The sequence below is a fragment of the Rhinatrema bivittatum genome, chromosome 3, assembly GCF_901001135.1.
Source record: "Rhinatrema bivittatum chromosome 3, aRhiBiv1.1, whole genome shotgun sequence".
NCBI lineage: Eukaryota > Metazoa > Chordata > Amphibia > Gymnophiona > Rhinatrematidae > Rhinatrema > Rhinatrema bivittatum.
Window position 1 is genome coordinate 213,641,122 of NC_042617.1, and position 18,702 is coordinate 213,659,823.

An 18,702-nucleotide genomic window follows, 5' to 3' on the forward strand; every position below is an offset into this window, starting at 1 on the left:
TGACAGGAAACATATTTGTTAAGATATATACATTGCAGCAAACAATTCTTTTACTTTTTGACTAAGGAGGGGTACAAGGATTAGTAGGGTTGGGATTCTGTTTAGTAGTATACATGGTCATAGGGGGTAATCAAGAGTTGCTTAGTTTTCTCGTTACTTGGTATTGTTTTTGTTGTTGATATTCTTGCTTCTTCAGTCAGGTAGCATTTACGTTAGATTATAAGCATTTTAAAACAGCCATGTTTTTAATTCACGTTTGAATGTCTTTTTTTCTGGGATCAGTTGAATTGTCTCTGGTAGTGAGTTCCATAGTTTAGGTCCAGCTATGGAGAACCTGCGAACATTTATTTACTATAGGCGAGTGCTCCGGAATGTAGGTACAGTTAATTGCCCTTTGTTATGTGACCTAAGGGTTCGCTGTGCTTCATATGTTTAAAGCTTTACACCAATTAGTCCTGGGTTATCGTTGTGGATGATATTGAAGATTAAGGTTAAAACTTTGAAATATATTCGGTATTGTATCGGCAGCCAGTGCAGTGCTATAAGCAAGGGTGTGATGTGATCAAATTTCCTGGTTCCAATCAAGAGTCTTGTTGCTGCATTTTGTAGTACCGGTAGTTGCAGTATTTTTAATAGAGAGGTTGGGAGACCTAGTAGTAGAGAGTTACAGTAATCTATATTTGAGAAAATTAGAGATTGTAGGACTGTACAGAAATCTTCAGTAGCTAGTAATGGTTTCAATCTATGTAGGATGCGCAATTTTGAATATCCAGCAGTGATTATTTTATGTGTCTATTTATAGTGACATTTTCATCTATCTGGATTCTTAAGTCCCGGACTTGATCTAAGGGTGACACATTAAAATTACCAAGGTTTATAGACAGAGGATTGTCTACAGAGGAGCTTCTCCTTTATCAGATGACTTTGATTATTTTTTGTGTTTAGTGTTAGATTTAAGTTAGAGAGTTCATGCTGTATTGCCTTCATATGTTTTGAGAGTGTTGATGCTGTATTTTCAAATGATGAGTCAAATGGAATGTAGAACTGAATGTTGTCTGTGTATAGGAAGAAGGTTAATCCTAGATCCATCAGTAATTTACATGCACCCTCTTAAAATTTTGCGCACATGTGCACATGCATGTTATAAAATAGCCACATTCATGGGCACAAGCCGGCAAACATGCACACATGTGCCCCCACATGCTTGTTTAAAAGTTACTGTCTAAGCTTATAGACAAATATCAGGTAGGTTTTATTAGAGACAGACAAAAAGAAAACAATATTAAAGAACCATAGGTTTAATACAAGTGGAAGGAAATTAAAAAAAGGCTTTTTCACAGGTAAAACAGTGTTTACCTAAGGAAATGGGGGCTTTGATTATTGTCCATCTTCAATGCGAGGAAAAATAAGTATATTCTATGTTATGAACTCTGCCCGTGGGTTTCCCCGCGAGCAGGCTCACTTATCACGCTGTGCTGATCTTCGCCGACGCGGCAGGACGCCGCTGTCGGCTTGCCCACGTGGCCCGGAGGCTGCCCTTCGTTGTCCTGGCTTCCGCGGCCAGAGCCGCGGCCTTCTTCGGGGCTGGGACCGCCCCTGACACTGACTTCTTCTTCGCGGCTGGAGGCCGCAAAAGCCCCGGGCTGGAGTAGCGGCAGGAGCCGCCCCCGGGGCTTCCTGTAGCAGCTGGAGCCGCTGCTCAAGTTGGGCCTGCGTCCCAGGCCAGCCCTGCCTCTTCTGACGCAACTATGTCGGTGCAGGCGGCTGTCCTGCACAGCTCCTGCTCTCTTCCTAGGCGCGCGGCCGCGTCTTCCTTCAATATTTAAAGGGCCAGACACAGGAAGTGTCTTGGCCCCACCTTGGTGACTGTTTCCTGCCTCAGCCCTATAAAGGGCTGCTCCGTCAGTTGTCCAGGGCCTTGCATCATGGAGTCTTCGCTCTGGAGGCTTCTGCCTGCCAGAGCCTGTGTAAGGTCTTCCAGTCTTGTGGAGCTCCTCATTGTGATGTCTTCTCGTCATGCCATGTCATGTCTTCATGCCCGAGGTCCTCGTCCAGGTGTCCTGGTGCTTGATCTTCTACGTCCTGGTGTTCCTGCCTTCCTCGATGTTCATTCCTATGCCTCGTCTTCGCTCTCGAGCCTTCTGGTCCGGTAGGCCGGGGGTCCCTCAGATGCAGTACTCCTGAGTGGACTAGCCTGCTGGTGGATGGTTGTCCTGTGCTCCTGAGCCGTCATGTCCTGGTTGTGTATTCCTGTGCTGTCCCGCTCTCCTTGTGGTCCGTGACCAGTCTCTGCAAGGGCTGTGTAGGGCGCGTAGTGGACAGGGTGGTCTGCGACTCAGTTCCGTGGGTGGCCTGAGTAGGGCGCCCTGAGAGACAGTGCCAATGTTGGCCTTCCTTGCTTCTCGTCTCCTTTGGATTCCAAGTTCTTCGTTGTGTCTGCCCTTCAGCGTCATGTTTCTGATGTCGTTGCATCGACCCTGGTCCAGGATGCCGTCGCATCGACCACTGGTCCGTGATGTCTTCGCATCAGCCTTGGTGTTAAGTCTCGTCTACGATGCCATTGCATCGATCCTAGTGTCACGTCTTCATAATCCTGGTGTCATGTCTTCAGTCCAAGTCTTCGTGCCATGTGATGCTGTCGCATCAACCCAAGTCTTCGTGCCATGTGATGCCGTCGCATCAATCTTCTTGTCTTCGTGTCAAGGTCCGTCTGCCCTCAACCTCAGGCCAGGCCTGCTGCTCCATGCTGCTCGCAGCAGGTCCGAAAGGGCTCGAAATGGTCAGAGGACCATTCAATTTCCAACATCCTCAGATGTTAATCATGGGAGCTTGCCGGCCTGGCATGCGGAGCCACCGTCAACCCTTGGCTCGGCCCTGAAGGTCTGCGTCGGGCTGAGGCCCATGGGCACATCAACACCCCCCATCACAACATTCTACAATGCACATATTTTTCCCTGCACTGTGAAGAGGCATTCCCAGGGTTAGAAGAGTGAACAATGCGCATAGTTTTGATTATTCTTAATTACTGGCCTTGTTTTAGGTGGAAAAATTACCTGCAGTCAAAGCATTTCATAACCTGCACAAGTATGATACTTAGGGCCTGATTTTAAAAAGCAATTACTCGAGTAAATCTGGGCTTTATACGCCATTGAATTGTCCATAGGATTTACTCATGTCATTGCACTTTACTCGAGTAAATGGCTTTTGAAAATTGCTATAATAATAGTTACATTAACTTGTGTAACTACTTTTGAAAATGGACCCAAAAAACAAAGCGGTAGCCGATCCAGTGAGCTGTGGAACAGTGACGACAATAGGAATCGGATGATGAAAACAAGCCCTTTATTGAAACGCCCGACTCTGGCCGCGTTTCGCTCTTTTGCACAGAGCTGCCTCAGGGGCAATTCATTTATCCAGGACTAGCTGAAAGACCGCTCGTTGTTTTGGATTTGTTATGCACTGAACGCTTTTGACTTCAATACTGGTATCACATAGCAATGCTATGTGGATAAGAGAAAGTCTATTTGTTTTGGTGTGAAATCATCTACGCTGAAAATTAATGCGATATCTTCTACATTGACCAATTCAAGTCCTGGTTAAATGAATTGCCCCTGAGGCAACTCTGTGCAAAAGAGCGAAACTCGGCCAGAGTCGGGCGTTTTAATAAAGGGCTTGTTTTCATCATCCAATTCCTATTGTTGTCACTGTTACACTACTTTTGAAAATTACCCCACAGGTTATAAAATACATGTAAATGCACTTTGCATCATGCTCATGCATGTAAAAATAATGTGTGAATATATGTTGCACTTATCTGGATAAGTTCAAATGTATCCAGCTAAGTACCAGCAAAGTTGCTACTTAGTCACATAAATTTAAAAATGACATCTGGCTAATTAAGAAAGCCGTATAAGTAAAAAAAGCGCTACTCAGCCGGCTATCTTATTTAGGGGTGGATTTATCAAAATGCGGTAAGTACCGCATTTTGCGCTAATTACCTGTGCAAAGAGCTAAGTTAGCACAAATTGTGATACCATTTCAGATTCTGTGATAAGTGCCAGACCTGTTGTTTTTCAGAGAGAGAGAGAGAGAGAGAGAGAGAGAGAGAGAGAGAGAGAGAGAGAGAGAGAGAGAGAGAGAGAGAGAGAGAGAGAGAGAGAGAGAGACTGGCCATAATATCATGGCCCATAGGTAGGTATTTGTATCCCTATGGTAGGCCCACCTAGTAACTCGAGGTGGGGTTTAGGTAAGAGTGTAGGGGGTTAGGGGCCACTTTGACATTCTACGTGACACCTACAAACATAACAGTGGTCTCTTGTGAAGATTTGCTGGCCTTCGGAGTGAGAAAACTCACTCGAAGATGAGATTTGGGCAATGTTCTCTCAACCTAGCTTGATGGACTCCTACCTATGGGCCATGATATTATGGCCAGGCTTTCTCTCTCTCTCTCTCCCCTCAAGGCTCTGGACCCGTCAATCACCTGAAATAGGCCTTACGGGAGACATCGCAAATGGCGATGAAACCTTACCGCACGGTCACGGCAGCTATCGCACAGCCTAACGCAATCCAAAGAGGTGTAGTTAAAATCGGCGTTATGGCTGTGCGATAGCTCTTCGCAAACAGGCTAACCCAGCCCACTCTCCGCCCCTAACTCCTCCTATTTTCTGAATTTGCATCGCACCATACGATATGGTGTGATCGCATGCGTTAAACACGTTTTTGCATGCGTTAAGGGCTTATCGCATGCGTTAAAGGCCTATCGCATGCGTTAACGGGGCTTTTCGCATGCGATAAGCCCTTAACGCATGCGAAAACGCCTTATCGCATTTTGATAAATGACCCCCTTAGCTGGATAAGTAACATTTTAAGATTTATCCAGCTAAGTAGCAAATTTGCTACTACTTAACTAGATATATTGGAACTTGCCTGGTTAAGTGTTGCAAGTTATCCAAGTAAATCAGAAATTGTCTGAATAAGTGCCGCTTTCATGATTTAGCCTGATAAATCTGAATTTACTTGCATATTTTTACGTCTAATTTAAAAAATATACATGTAGAGATTTTCCTTGTGTAATTTATATGCATTTACCCACTTTTCAGTTGGTTTTTATGTATGTAAGTATGGAGATTTTCTAACATGCGTGCAGCAATGAAATGACCAGTTTCACCAACAAGTCTACCAGTTTGCTCAGTGTATCTGCTGGTTATTGAGACCCTCCTGAATCTTCACCCTGAACTCCCTCCATTACACCCAAACTTCCCACCCAGTCAGTATTTCACTTTTAAGACCCTTATGATAACTTACTACAGATATACAGCAAATGTAAATATATGCATATAAGCTTCCAAACTTACATAAAAAAATGGCTTATAAAATAGCATCTTACTCGCATAAATTTTGTCCCTCTTCCAGAATGCCCTTGGCTTGCCCCTTTTTACACATGCAGATTTACTTGTGGACCCTTACTTACGTGTGTATTTAGAGGTTTTTAAAAGCATATTCACTAGTATATGCCATTTACATGCATATGTGCTGATTTTTACATGCGCAACTCTGAAAATTCACCTTTAACAAAGTAGTCAGGAGTTTGGGAATGAAAAACCTGGGACTGAGCAGATAATTTTCATAAGAACATAAGAACTTGCCATGCTGGGTCAGACCAAGGGTCCATCAAGCCCAGCATCCTGTTTCCAACAGAGGCCAAAACCAGGCCACAAGAACCTGGCAATTACCCAAACACTAAGAAGAACCCATGCTACTGATGCAATTAATAGAAGTGGCTATTCCCTAAGTATAATTGATTAATAGCCATTAATGGACATCTTCTCCAAGAACTTAGCCAAACCTTTTTTGAACCCAGCTACACTAACTGCACTAACCACCTCCTCTGGCAACAAATTCCAGAGCTTTATTGTGCGTTGAGTGAAAAAGAATTTTCTCCGATTAGTCTTAAATGTGTTACTTGCTAACTTCATGGAATGCCCCCTAATCCTTCTATTATTCGAAAGTGTAAATAACCGAGTCACATCTACTCGTTCAAGACCTCTCATGATCTTAAAGACCTCTATCATATCCCCCCTCAGCCGTCTCTTCTCCAAGCTGAACAGCCCTAACCTCTTCAGCCTTTCCTCATAGGGGAGCTGTTCCATCCCCTTTATCATTTTGGTTGCCCTTCTCTGTACCTTCTCCATCGCAACTATATCTTTTTTGAGATGCGGCGACCAGAATTGTACACAGTATTCAAGGTGCGGTCTCACCATGGAGCGATACAGAGGCGTTATGACATTTTCCGTTCTATTAACCATTCCCTTCCTAATAATTCCTAACATTCTATTTGCTTTTTTGACTGCAAGGGGTTCTTGTATGCTAATGTGGATACCTCTCCCTTGCACCATATATACATTAAATATTGTTTTTCAATACTTCTTAAATAACTTGGCACAAGCATATACTGTTTGAAAAAATACCTGTGTTCTTTGTTTAGAACAAAATTGCTTCTTTATCAGCTTGATGTATGAGAGGCGTATATCCTTGAGTGGATACTTTTCACATTTGTGCAATTAAAAATTATTCAATTAAAAAAAATTACTGCATACTGTACTGTTACAAAAATCAGAGAACTGTTGAGTGAATAAATTATAATGTTACTACTTCACCGAGATCAGCTGACAGTAATTTAGCATGTAGTAACTAAACAAAGCTAAATTAAACAAATTTAATGATTATAGTAAATTACCTGTTCAGGAGCCATATAACCAGCTGTTCCTGTGCCTTTTGTCCGTTCCAGTAACTTGTTATCTGGATCAATCATTGAGGTTACAAGACCAAAGTCTCCAATTTTTATTTTTGATTCTTCAGATAAAAATATATTTGATGGCTACAATGAACAAAATGTTTAAAAAATGTTTTATTGAAAATAACCTATTAAATAAACATTTACAAAATGTATACAACTTATGAAAAGTTCCACAGTATTTGTAATAAAATATAAACTGTGTTTTCCTTGTTTTCCAGAAAAATAAATTCAGAGGTGATGGAACCATTGCTTTTGTGTCCAATGTGCATTAATTGGGACACAAATGACAGCCAGCTATTTTCATTGTCACACCATTCTCTGTACTTTTTAACTATCTTTACCGTATTTTCAGTCTAAGCCACCACCTTTATGAGTGACTTTGAAGAACTTGGATTGCTCCTACTAACACAAGCATTTTCCCCTGAGGGTCGTTACATAATGTTGCAGCACCCTATTGGATAGTTCTGATTCACTAGGTCATAACACACATCATTACACTATGGACTTAAAAGAGTGACCATACAATAGTCAAGTCTAACACTGCTTAAGTTCATTTAAGCAGAATGTAATCAATTACTGATTTCCAAAAATCAATGTTTTAATATAGTATCTTCAACCTAGGGTGTGCCACAGTTTTTATAATATGCCAATGTGCTGATGTACCTGTAGTCAAACTTTCAAATGACATGCTGATTCCTATAATCATATCCCATAATGGCATATGATGTAAACACTGATCTTTATTATATACAAATGATACATTTACTCTCGATAGCTAAAATTAGTATTTTCTTTATAAACACTGAAGTGTAAGATAAAAAAAAAGTTGTGGAATAACATAATACATATTCCAGTGTGTTTTGGAATGTGGATGTGGATATTCAGCATACTCAATATTCTAAGACGTTCACAAGTATGTGAAAGAATAAATGACTTTTTTTTTAATGAACATATATACAACTTTGGTTAAAATACCTATCATCTTATGATAGCAAGTCTATATTATTGCATACATTTTAACTGTTTTGTCTTTGACAAATATAACTATCCTTGTATGGTCAATAGGATACACATTTCAGATTCACTTGCTTTCTTAATATCTAGTTCACATAATTCTGTTCCTTTCTATTAATTACCCTCCTGCAAGAACTCTCAGAAAACACAATGAAGCTAGTTCTCTGAAGATATACTACTAGCACCTTTCTTTGAGTAGGCATAAAATATCATAGCAGGAACAATGCCATATTTTTACTCAAAAGGGGTCATATTTTAACAGAACTCCCAAGCCCAAGAACTAAAATCTAATATCCTGCTTCACAGTACAAAGCATTTACTATTGGGTCATGGGGCTGAGCCCAAATCCTATATCTGAATGTGTTATCATGTATTTGTATGTTAAACATCTCATATATCAAAATGAATTTAATGTTGTGAAAAGTTGCTTGACAGCATTAGAAATGGATGGCTTCTATTTATCCACTGAATAGGTACAGCAAGGGCAAGGCTTGATAAGTGGATTTTCAGGGCCAAGAAGGTGAGTGCAAAGTTTCTTCCTGTGAAGGAGTCATCTTCTGAACAGAAAACTGTACAGTTTTTCTGCCAGTAGAAGAGCAATATATCCCACAACCACAGAAAGATCTTGATTCATATTCCCCTTTCATATCACCTCCTCTCTACATGTGATCCTTAATTCCCTTCTCCTCCTCTCCCCCATCTGTGCTGCCAACACCTCTACTGGTACAAGGTACCAGGACTGGTAAGTACTTTTTTTCAATATTGTGCACTGAGTAGTATCTGCTTAACAGGCTAGAGAGAGGGGTCAGGGTAGGTAAGTGATAATGGCTTTGGGGAGACAGAGAGGGGATAAGAGAGGTTGCCAGCCGGGGGAGAAAAGATGCCAAGTGATTTTTCTCCTGCCTGGTCAGCCTTGGGTACATTTTTAAGCTCTGAACATGGAGCGTGGCAGTGCAAAATTCCTTCAATTGCCTCACTCCTTTTCTGATAGGACAAACTCAAACAGTGAAAGGATAGTTCAGTTTCCATGACTGTTCAATCTCTGGTCTCTCTGCTGAGACTGTCAACAAAATAATAGCATATGAGATAACTTTCAAAGATCTCTGCACAGCCTCATATATGCACTTACATGAGATCTAATATAGTATTTTAGAGATTGCGTAGAATCATTTGTGTAGATTCTAAAATATGTGCATCCATGTCACCAAATGTGTGCATATGGTTAGAGTATGTGTAAAAAAAAGAGGATAACTTTAAAACATGTGCAAGCACACCCAGATAAGCAGCTATGTGTGTGCACAATATAAAATATGAGTAAATCTACCCAACATGTTCACATATCAAAAAATACACAGCATGTATTTTAAAGGTAGATTCATAACTTTTGACTTATCCAGTTAAGTGGAGACAAATATCCAGCTAAGTAGCATTGTGGTGACTTATCCGGCTAAGTAGAGATGTTTTAAGTCTTATCCTGCTATGTAAGATAGCTGGATAAGTAGAAGAAAATCACTATAAAGGTGGACAAGTAAGACAAAACCATTGGTGGAGATGGGATGGATGAAACTCCATTTACAGAAGAGAATGAATGGGAAGACCTAGGAAAAGTAAATGTGAACAAGGCCATGGGGCCGGATGAGATACATCCCAGTATACTGAAGGAGCTCAGCAATGTGCTGGCAGGTCTGCTGCGTGACCTGTTCAATAGATCCCTGGAAACGGGAGTGATGGTAAGTGATTGGATAAAAGTGGTGGTGGTCCCGCTCCACAAGAGTGGAAGCAGAGAGGAGGCCGGAAACTACAGGCCAGTTAGCCACACCTCGGTGGTGGGTAAATTAATGGAGACTCTGCTGAAAGAAAGGATAGTGAACTATATACAGTCAGGAGGATTGCTGGACCCCAGACATCATGGATTCATTAGGGGAAGGTCCTGTCAGACAAATCTGATTGATTTTTTTTGAGAGGGTGACTAAAGAACTGGATCAAGGAAGAGTACTTGATGTGATCTTCTTGGATTTCAGCAAAGCTTTTGATACTGACCTGCATAGGAGACTTGAGAATAAAATGAGAAGCTTGGGAATGAGTGCCAAGGAGGTGGCCTGGATTAGAAACTGATTATCAGACAGAAGACAGTGTCTGATGGTGAATGGAACCTACTATGAGGAGATACCAGTGTTAAGTGAAGTACTGCAAGGATCGGTGTTGGGACCAGTTATGTTCAATATCTTTGTGAGTGACCTTGCGGAAGGGATAGAAGGTGAAGGCTGTCTATTTGCGGGCACTACTAAGATCTGCAACAGGGTGGACATGCCAGAAGGAGTAGAGAGAATGAGAAGTGATTTAAGGAAGCTTGAAGAGTGGTCAAAGATATGGCAGCTGGGATTCAATGCCAAGAAGTGCAGATAATCGAAAAGAGCTGTATCTGATGGGGGGTGAAGGGCTGTTGTGCATGGAGCAAGAGAGGGACCTCAGGGTGATAGTGTCTAGCGATCTGAAGATGGTGAAACAATGTGACAAGGCGATGGCTAAAGCCAGAAGAATGCTGAGCTGCATAGAGAGAGGAATAACTAGTAAAAAAAAATAAAAATGGAAGTGATAATCCCCTTGTACAAGTTCTTGGTGAGGCCTCACCTGGAGTATTGTGTTCAGTTCTGGAGACTGTATCTCAAAAGGGACAGAGACAGGATGAAGGCAGTCCAGAGAAGAGCAACCAAAATGGTGGGGGGTCTCCATCAAATGACTTATGAGGGAGGTTGAAGGACCTAAATATGTATATCCTGGAGGAGAGGAGATGCAGGGGAGATATGATACAGAACTTCAGATACCTGACAGGTTTCAATGATGTACAATAGACAAATATTTTCTGTTGGAAAGAAAGCAGAACTAGGGGTCAGGAAATGAAACTCCAGGGAGGATGACTCAGAACCAATGTCAGGAAATATTTCTTCATGGAGAGGTTGGTGGATGCCTGGAATGCCCTTCAGAGGAGGTAGTGAAGACAAAAATGGTGAAAGATTTCAAAGGGGCATGGGATAACTACTGTGGATCTCTAAAGGCTAGAGGATAAAAATGCAGAAATGAGTACATGGAGGTAACTTGCTGGTGTGGTGGTAACGACCCTTAACAAATAAGCCACAGCTCCATCATTGCTCTCTTCTTCAACGGCAGGGAGAAAGGAGGAAATGGGAATTAATTATAGACAGCAAATAACTAGGACATTGAATTTTGCAGTCTGGGAAAAATAAACACAGGGGTAACTTGCTGATGTGGCTGTTACTACCCTTAACCAATAAGCCTGAAACTCTTGATGCAATTCCAACATTACTCTTTGCTTCTTCGGCAGAAGGTAACAGGGAATTGAACTCTAACAGCAACAAACAAGGGCCCTGACTTTTGATGGCCTGGGAAACTGATAAGAATTGGGGGGGACGGGGGGGGACTGATAAGAATGGGGAACTTATATAACTCACCAGAAACTTCCATAATAAACTTGCTGGGCAGACTGCATGGACCGTTGATCCTTTTCTGCCATCATTTCTATGTTTCTATATTATGTTTCTATGATAGAAACATAGAAACATAATAGAGATAATAATATAGATAATAATATAGATAATATATATAATATAGATAGAGGGATAACTAGCATTTGAAGACTTATCCAGCTATGTAGTGCTTTTTAAGACTTATCTGGTTAAGTCAAAAATTATCTGGATAAATGGCGGACTTCTATGTTTGTGTATTTGGGCTCCTAATTTTAATCAATTACACAAGGAAATTAAACTCGTATATTTTCATTAGCACTTGTCTGTTTTTATGCATGTAAATTATCAAATTTTCTAACCTGTGCAAGTTAAGGAAATTACCAGTTTTACCAAATAGTCCACTAGTTTGCCCAGTCTATGATTAGGTTCTCAAGACCTCCCTAGTTCTCCAACCTGCACTCCCCCCAGTTCACTCAGACCCCTCAGCCAATCAATATTTACCTATAAAGAATATCTAGACTTACAGCGGATAATTACCAGTTGTAAAGATGCATAGGTAACAGCCGTATGTCCACAGCATTTGCAGGTTTTAAAATAGCAACTTAGGAGTCACGTGATATGGTGAGCTCAGCCGCAGCTAAAAGACTGAGCTCCAGCCGCTGCTTGAGCTAAATCCCCTACCATCGCCTGCCTTACAGCTTTTTCACTCCACCCCGGACAACTATCAGACAACACGCGCTGTCCAGCATCGTTGGGGTCTTTGCCACTACTCTTATGGCGTCTCGACCGGTGAGAAAAGAAAAGGATAAGATTAAGGCCTCTGACTCCAAGATGGCTGCCGTCCCTCACAAGCCAGACTAACAAGCTGATGAATCCTTGGAGGAAAAATATTTCTCAAGCAGTAATCTCAGCGCTCGATATGCGATTACATCAAATATCGGAGCAGATTGCAAATGTGCATGCCTCTCTTACAGAATTCGATACCCGCAAAGAGAGAGTGGAGGGGTGCGTCTCCTTAGTGGAGGATGACATGGGAGCCCTTGAGAGAAGAGTTATTGATTAAAAAAAGCGGTGAAACTCAGCGATGACAAGCTAGATGATTTGGAGAACCGCTCTCGCCGCAATAACTTGCGGTTCGTGGGGTTCTCAGAGGCCCCTGCAGAGGCTGATCTCCCTCATCTCTTGGAGGCATGGCTGTTGGGCCTGGTACCCGCCCTCGTTTCTCCACCAGGAGGGCTCTTGGAACGTGTGCATCATGTAGGCCGCAGAAGTGAAGGGGAGCAAAATCGCCGTCCACGGGTAATTATTGCTCGATTCCTACATTTTGCCTATAAAACCCTGGTGCTACAGCAGTATCATAAGAATCAAGAATTCTCTATGACTCTACTAAAATTCTTGTGTTTCAGGATTTCTCGCCCTGTGTTACTGCTAAGCGCAAGGAATATACAGATGTCTACACTGATCTTATCACTAAATGGATTCACTTTGCACTCATGTATCTGGCACAACTCCGCAATACACATCAAGGCACCACAAAAACTTTCAATTCAGCTACTGAAGCCCAAGCCTATGTACAGGGCCTGGTGGGTTTTGCACCTGAAGAAGAGCCTTGATGGAGGACAAAGATGACTACCGAGGAAAATTTTTGTTTTCTTAAGAGCTGAACGCCTTGTGTTCAATATCTGAAGCTGATTCTAATTGCATTTACTTTTCCACTCTTACAAACTGAGATGACATTTACCAATTGGGCACATAGAAACTTTACTTAGACATGGAGCCCTAAGATTTATATTGGTTTCTCAGGTACAATTGTTTATTCAACGGTTTTTCAGGTTGAATTCATTTTTTTTTCCTGTTATGGGATGGCTTGTTACAGTTCAGTGGGTGGGGAGGCGGCACGGTGGCGGCCGTGCACATCATGATATGCGTGACTTCTATTCCTACCCAGGGAGTGAATCTCACTGGGGGAAATGGGTGAAATATCTTCCTTTCCTGACCTGTATCATGGTTTTCTGGGATGTCTTGTTATTGTTCTCCATTGAGTTTGTGAGAGAGGGAGAGTTTGGGGGGTAGAGTGGGTGGGAAGTACAGAGAATCTCTACGCTGTGCGGGTACTTTATACTCCTTTAGTTTATGTGCAGTTAAATTTTCAAACGGGGATGGTAAGGCTTTTACTTTATGACATTATTCTTATTAACTGCCACCACAGCTCTTTTCGCTATTTATTACGGCAATAGATATTATCACATGGAACGTGGCTGGATTGGGTACCCCGATCAAGCGAGAGAAAGTGCTCTCCCGACTCAATAAATTACATGCCAAAGTGACCTTTTTACAAGAGACGCATTTGTCTCCAGCGGAGGTGGTCAAATTAAAAAAGAAATGGGTCTCGCAGGTATTTTTTGCATCTGGCACTACTTATTCATAAATCCATCTCCTTCAAGGCTCTAGAGACTGTGGAGGATCCTCAAGGGAGCTTTATCGTCATTAAGGGAGTTCTCATGGGGTCTCAGATACGGCTAGCCTCTGTATATGCTCCGAACTCCTATGACCACTCTTTCTTTACCTCTCTACTTGCCCTTATTTCCAAAATGGGGGATTATCCTATTATTCTAGTGGGTGACCTGAATTTTGTTGCGGATCCCTCCTTGGATAGACAACCCCCAAGGGGTGGTCACCACATTAGTGAAAAGATAATCGACTGCTTCAAAAACTAGTACGGCGATTTTTGTGGAGGGGAAAAAAGGCACGACTGGCATACACTACCTTGGCTGCACCACGGCTTCAGGGGGGTTATGGGCTTCCTGATTTCCTAATGTACTCACGAACAGCCAATCTCAGGTTTTTAGGAGATTTGGGTTCTTGGCACTTCGACACACACAGATGCCCCATTAATTCGTGCCTTGTGTACACCACTGGACCCCAGTTATGTGCTCCATTCTAGATCCAATGATTTACACGGTCCTCAATTGAAATTCGGCCTGGTGCAGACTATTCAGAAAATCTGGGTTTATACCCGTAAATTATTGAATCTTCCTGTCCATGTTTCTTGACAGTACCACTTGCGGGGCTCTATTCATGGGTCTCAATACTTGCCTAGGCTGCACAACATAAGAATCTCCCCGCGATGGCTGCTCGAGAAATTTCTAGATCCCAATACAGGAGGTTTTTTTCACATTTCCCCAGTGTCAAGAACAATTAGGGATGCAACCCGGTCATTTCTTACTCTATGGGTATCTGAGAGTGACCTATTTTTCCTTGCTGAAGGACGTAGCAGACCCCATTGCCAATTCCCTATACACGACCCTGTTTATGGGCTTCAAAGCTCAAATTGTAGTCTGTGTTATATGTATAAGTTTTATAATACTGCATGGGAGTTTACTGTTTTCTCTTCCCTCCTACCCAAGTGGACCCGTAACTGTCATGAAGAGCTTGATGAGAATATGCTGAAATACTCTTATTCATCTATACCGTTGATCACTAACAATTGTTGTGGGAGTCTCAGTTTAGTGGACCCTTGTGCCGACCTGCTGGAGACTGGGAAGAGATGGACAATGTCTCTGACGAACAGCAGGCCGGGAGGCAGATGTTCAGGCGGGACATAGATGCTCTTCACCCTGGAAACTGGTGCTCCCCCGGGAGGAGCCGTAGGAGCCCAACCGCTGGGACTTAGGTGGCTTCACCCTTGGAAGCTGAAGCCCCCCTGGGAGGAGCCCATAGGGGCCCGGCTGCTGGGACTTACGCGAGTTGTGGATCAGGACAGGTAATTGGAACTAGACTAGGACAGTAGCGATACTGTAACTGGGTTCGGGCTCTGGAACCAGGCAGGAACTGTAGCAGGACTCGGGTACTGGAACCAGGCAGGAACTGTAGAGAGACTCCTGTACTGGAACCAGGCAGGAACTGTAGCAAGACTCGGGTACTGGAACCAGGCAGGAACTGTAGCAAGCAGGCAGGACCCAAGCAGGTACTGTAGCAGGAACGGAGCAACGAAGCCAAGCGGGTCACTCCGGGGCACAGCGCAACAGGAAACCGGGAGGCTAACCCATTGCAAGGCAAAGGCTGGATGGGCGCGGCTGGCTTATCAAGGCCGCGGTGTCTAACGTCAGGAATTGGGTGGAGTCAGCACTGGCGGGAAACGGGCTACAAAGGCGCCCAAGTGGCATCCACCAGCACCTTCACGGCGGCGCTGCCCCAGCAGGGATGCTGCCAAACAGGCCGCAAGCCAGGACTCTGGAGGCGGGAGCAGGTCCGGGAACAAAGAGGTAAGGGCCTGGTCGCGGTGCTTGCAGCCAGGACCGCAACAACAATGTTAATCTTTGTGATCTACAACAACACATCTTCCACAGATTTGTTATATCACCGGCTAGGGCGAAACAGATGGGCTTGATCGCTACAGATTGTTGTCTTAAATGTAATCAAAAACCTGCGACCTTGATACAACTGTTTATGGTTGTGTCCAGTGATTCAGTCATTTTGGGAAAACATCCGACAACATTGCTCCACATTGCTGGGCACCGAACTACAATGGTCCTGCTCTTTTTGTATTCTTAATAATGATGTGGGAGATGCTAGCATGAATGTCGATAATGTAACATTTATTTCAAAAGCTTGCCTAATTGTCAAAAAATGCATTCTGTTGCATTGGATTGAGCCTATCCCTCCAACATGCAATCAATGGATTCCTTTATTGACTGAGCTCTATCAATTGGAATATGGCTCCATGTTTCAATGCTTTACTCCCAACAAAAAACGTCTTTTTCGCAACATCTGGATGGTTTACTACAATTTGCTACAACCTTCTATCCGGGCTTTGGCCCCCCTGGATGGTCCTTCAGCCTTCTTGGACCTTTATCTTGGCACTAAGAGCTGTCTTACCAATGCCTATATATTTCAACCTGTTTCTCTGTATATTGCTGTGTATATCTTTACTGTTATTTCTCCTGACCGAGCCCGCAGTGGGGGATTCTCTGTACTGGGGTGTGGGAGGGATGGGAGGGGGGGGGGGGGGGGGGAGAGGGTAGGTTTTGGTTTACATTAATGGAAAATTTTTAGGTTATGGTATGTTCTTGGCCATCATGTTTCTCGACTGTATATCAATCTGGTTAATACCTCAATAAAAGATAATTACCAAAAAAAAAAATAGCAACTTAAATGTGTAAATGCTGGACCGACCCCGTAACACTCCTAGCCCATCTCATTTTCATACAAGCAAATTTATTTGCACATCATTACTTGTGTATGTACGTTTGAGGTTTATAAAATAGCAGTTGTGTGAATATGTACTATTTGTAAGCACAAGTGCTCATTTTTACATTCACAACTCTTTTAAAATTCACCTTTATATTTATTTATTTAAAAATATTTCTATACCGGACCATGAATGGGATTCATATCAGGCCGGTTTACATAGAACAAGGGATAAACGAAAAGTAACCAAAACAAGAAGGCTGAAAATAGCAAAGTTACAATATAACAGGGGGATTAAACTTGGGTAGCTATAGTAGCTGGGAATAAGAGAGATAGGAATAACTACAGATATGTGCATATCTGAACTTGCTGAGATGTGTATGTTTTTAATGTGCACATACAGCTTTGCAGGGCAGGCTCATTCCAAAGTGCCCCCTCTCCGTGGCAAGGCAACCCAATTTTTCTACTAGGGATTTGTCTAGCATGGCATCCCTGGTGGTGGAAATGATTCCCAATCTAGGGGATTGTCCAACGGGACAACAGGAGGCTGCACCAGGCCTGGTGCAACCTCTAACACAATTTAATCACATAGTTTCCTTTCCTTTCAGATTAAGTACAAAATGGGAAATAGGAAGGATGGTGGGGCTGGGGGAAAAGAGTGTGAGGGTGAGGGTGGGGGTATGTATATAATTGTATATTTGTTTAATTGTTCAATCTGTTTGATGTAATTTTCTGTTCCTTGTTCTGTGTAAACCGAAGTGGTATGCACAAGTGCATGAACTCCGGTATATAAAAGCCTTTAAATAAATAAATAAAATAAATGTAGGGGAGCTAAAACCTAACAGCATCTACAGATGCACAAAGGGAAAAACCAGTGCTTAGAAAACAGAGTAAATAGATTTTTAAGACAAAAATAATATTACATGTCAATGAGAAGGTCTCAAAATCTGCTATATAGAACTTAAATATTTTTAGTCCTTTTTCTCTGCAAAGATTGAGGACCTCAAGAAAACCCTTGAGCTGCAGTACAAGGAGGGGAAGTGGATTGACCAGTTGAATGCAGACAGAAGGATGCAGGAGGTAAGTTTCCGAAACACCAAATTGGGAAATGTCAACCTGTTCATTTTGGGCCAGATTTTAGTACCTACGCGCCGCATGCATGTTATAAAATCTGGGGGTCGGCATGTGCAACAGGGTGCACACTTGTACACCTTGCATGCGCTGAGCCCTATGGGAGCCCCAATGGCTTTCTCTGTTCCCTCCGAGGCCGCTCCAAAATCGGAGCGGCCTCGGAGGGAACTTTCCTTCTGCCCCCCACATTCCCCTCCCTTCCCCTACCTAACCCACCCCCCCAACCTTTATTTTGGAAGTTGCGCCTGCCTCTGGCCGGCGATCCCCCGGCACGGCCACTGTGCCGGAGGCCTCGGTCCCACCCCTGCCTCGCCCCCGCCCCTTTCACAAAGCCTCAGGACATATGCACATCGCCGGGCCTATGCAAAAAAGGCTCGGCGCACGTAAATCCAGCTGGATTTACGTGCGTAGGGCTTTTAAAATCTGCCCCTTTATTTCCTGCTTCCATCACAAACCCCACTATTGCTCTGTAAATCTAAAAGACCCTGTCTTTACCTATTCTGACTAGAATCTGTGGAAACCTAAATATAATCATATGGAGGAGGTACAGAAGATCTTATTAATTCAACAAAGTCTGCCAAGGGTTGTTGCTTAGGGTATAGAAGAAAGTATAGGAGAGTTGTGTGAGTGAATGTTCAGAGTTTAAGTTGATGAAAGATGAGAATGTGGGGCAGATTATTAATAAATTGAAAACAGTGGGGCAGATTTTTAAAAAGTACGCACGCGTGTACATTTGTTCGCACAACCGGCGCTAACAAAAGTACACTGTATTTTAAAAGTTACGCGCATATCTTTTAAAATCCGGGGTCATCGCACGCAAGGCTGCGCAAAATCGGCAGCCTGCGAGCGCTGAGCCGCGCAGCCTGCCTCCGTTCCCTCCGAGGCCGCTAGGAAATCGGAGTGGTCTCGGAGAGAACTTTCTTTCCGGCGCCCCCCCACCTTCCCTTTCCTTCCCCTAACTAACCCGCCCCCTGGCCCTAACTAATTCCCCCCCCTACCTTTATTTCAAAAGCTGTAGTTATAACTTGCGCGCGCCGGCGCACCATGTTCCGGTCCAGGGGCTGGTCCGGAACCGCGTCCACACCC

General features: G+C 43.2%; 1 protein-coding gene across 1 annotated transcript in view; it reads right to left on the reverse strand.

The window, feature by feature from the left end:
• Positions 1 to 18,702, reverse strand: part of EIF2AK2 (eukaryotic translation initiation factor 2 alpha kinase 2) — a 357,779-nt gene that overhangs the window by 52,471 nt on the left and 286,606 nt on the right. The window contains exon 15 of the mRNA XM_029594168.1: positions 6,737 to 6,877. Within this exon, the coding sequence (XP_029450028.1) occupies positions 6,737 to 6,877 (141 nt within the window). The remainder of the gene's footprint in view (positions 1 to 6,736; positions 6,878 to 18,702) is intronic.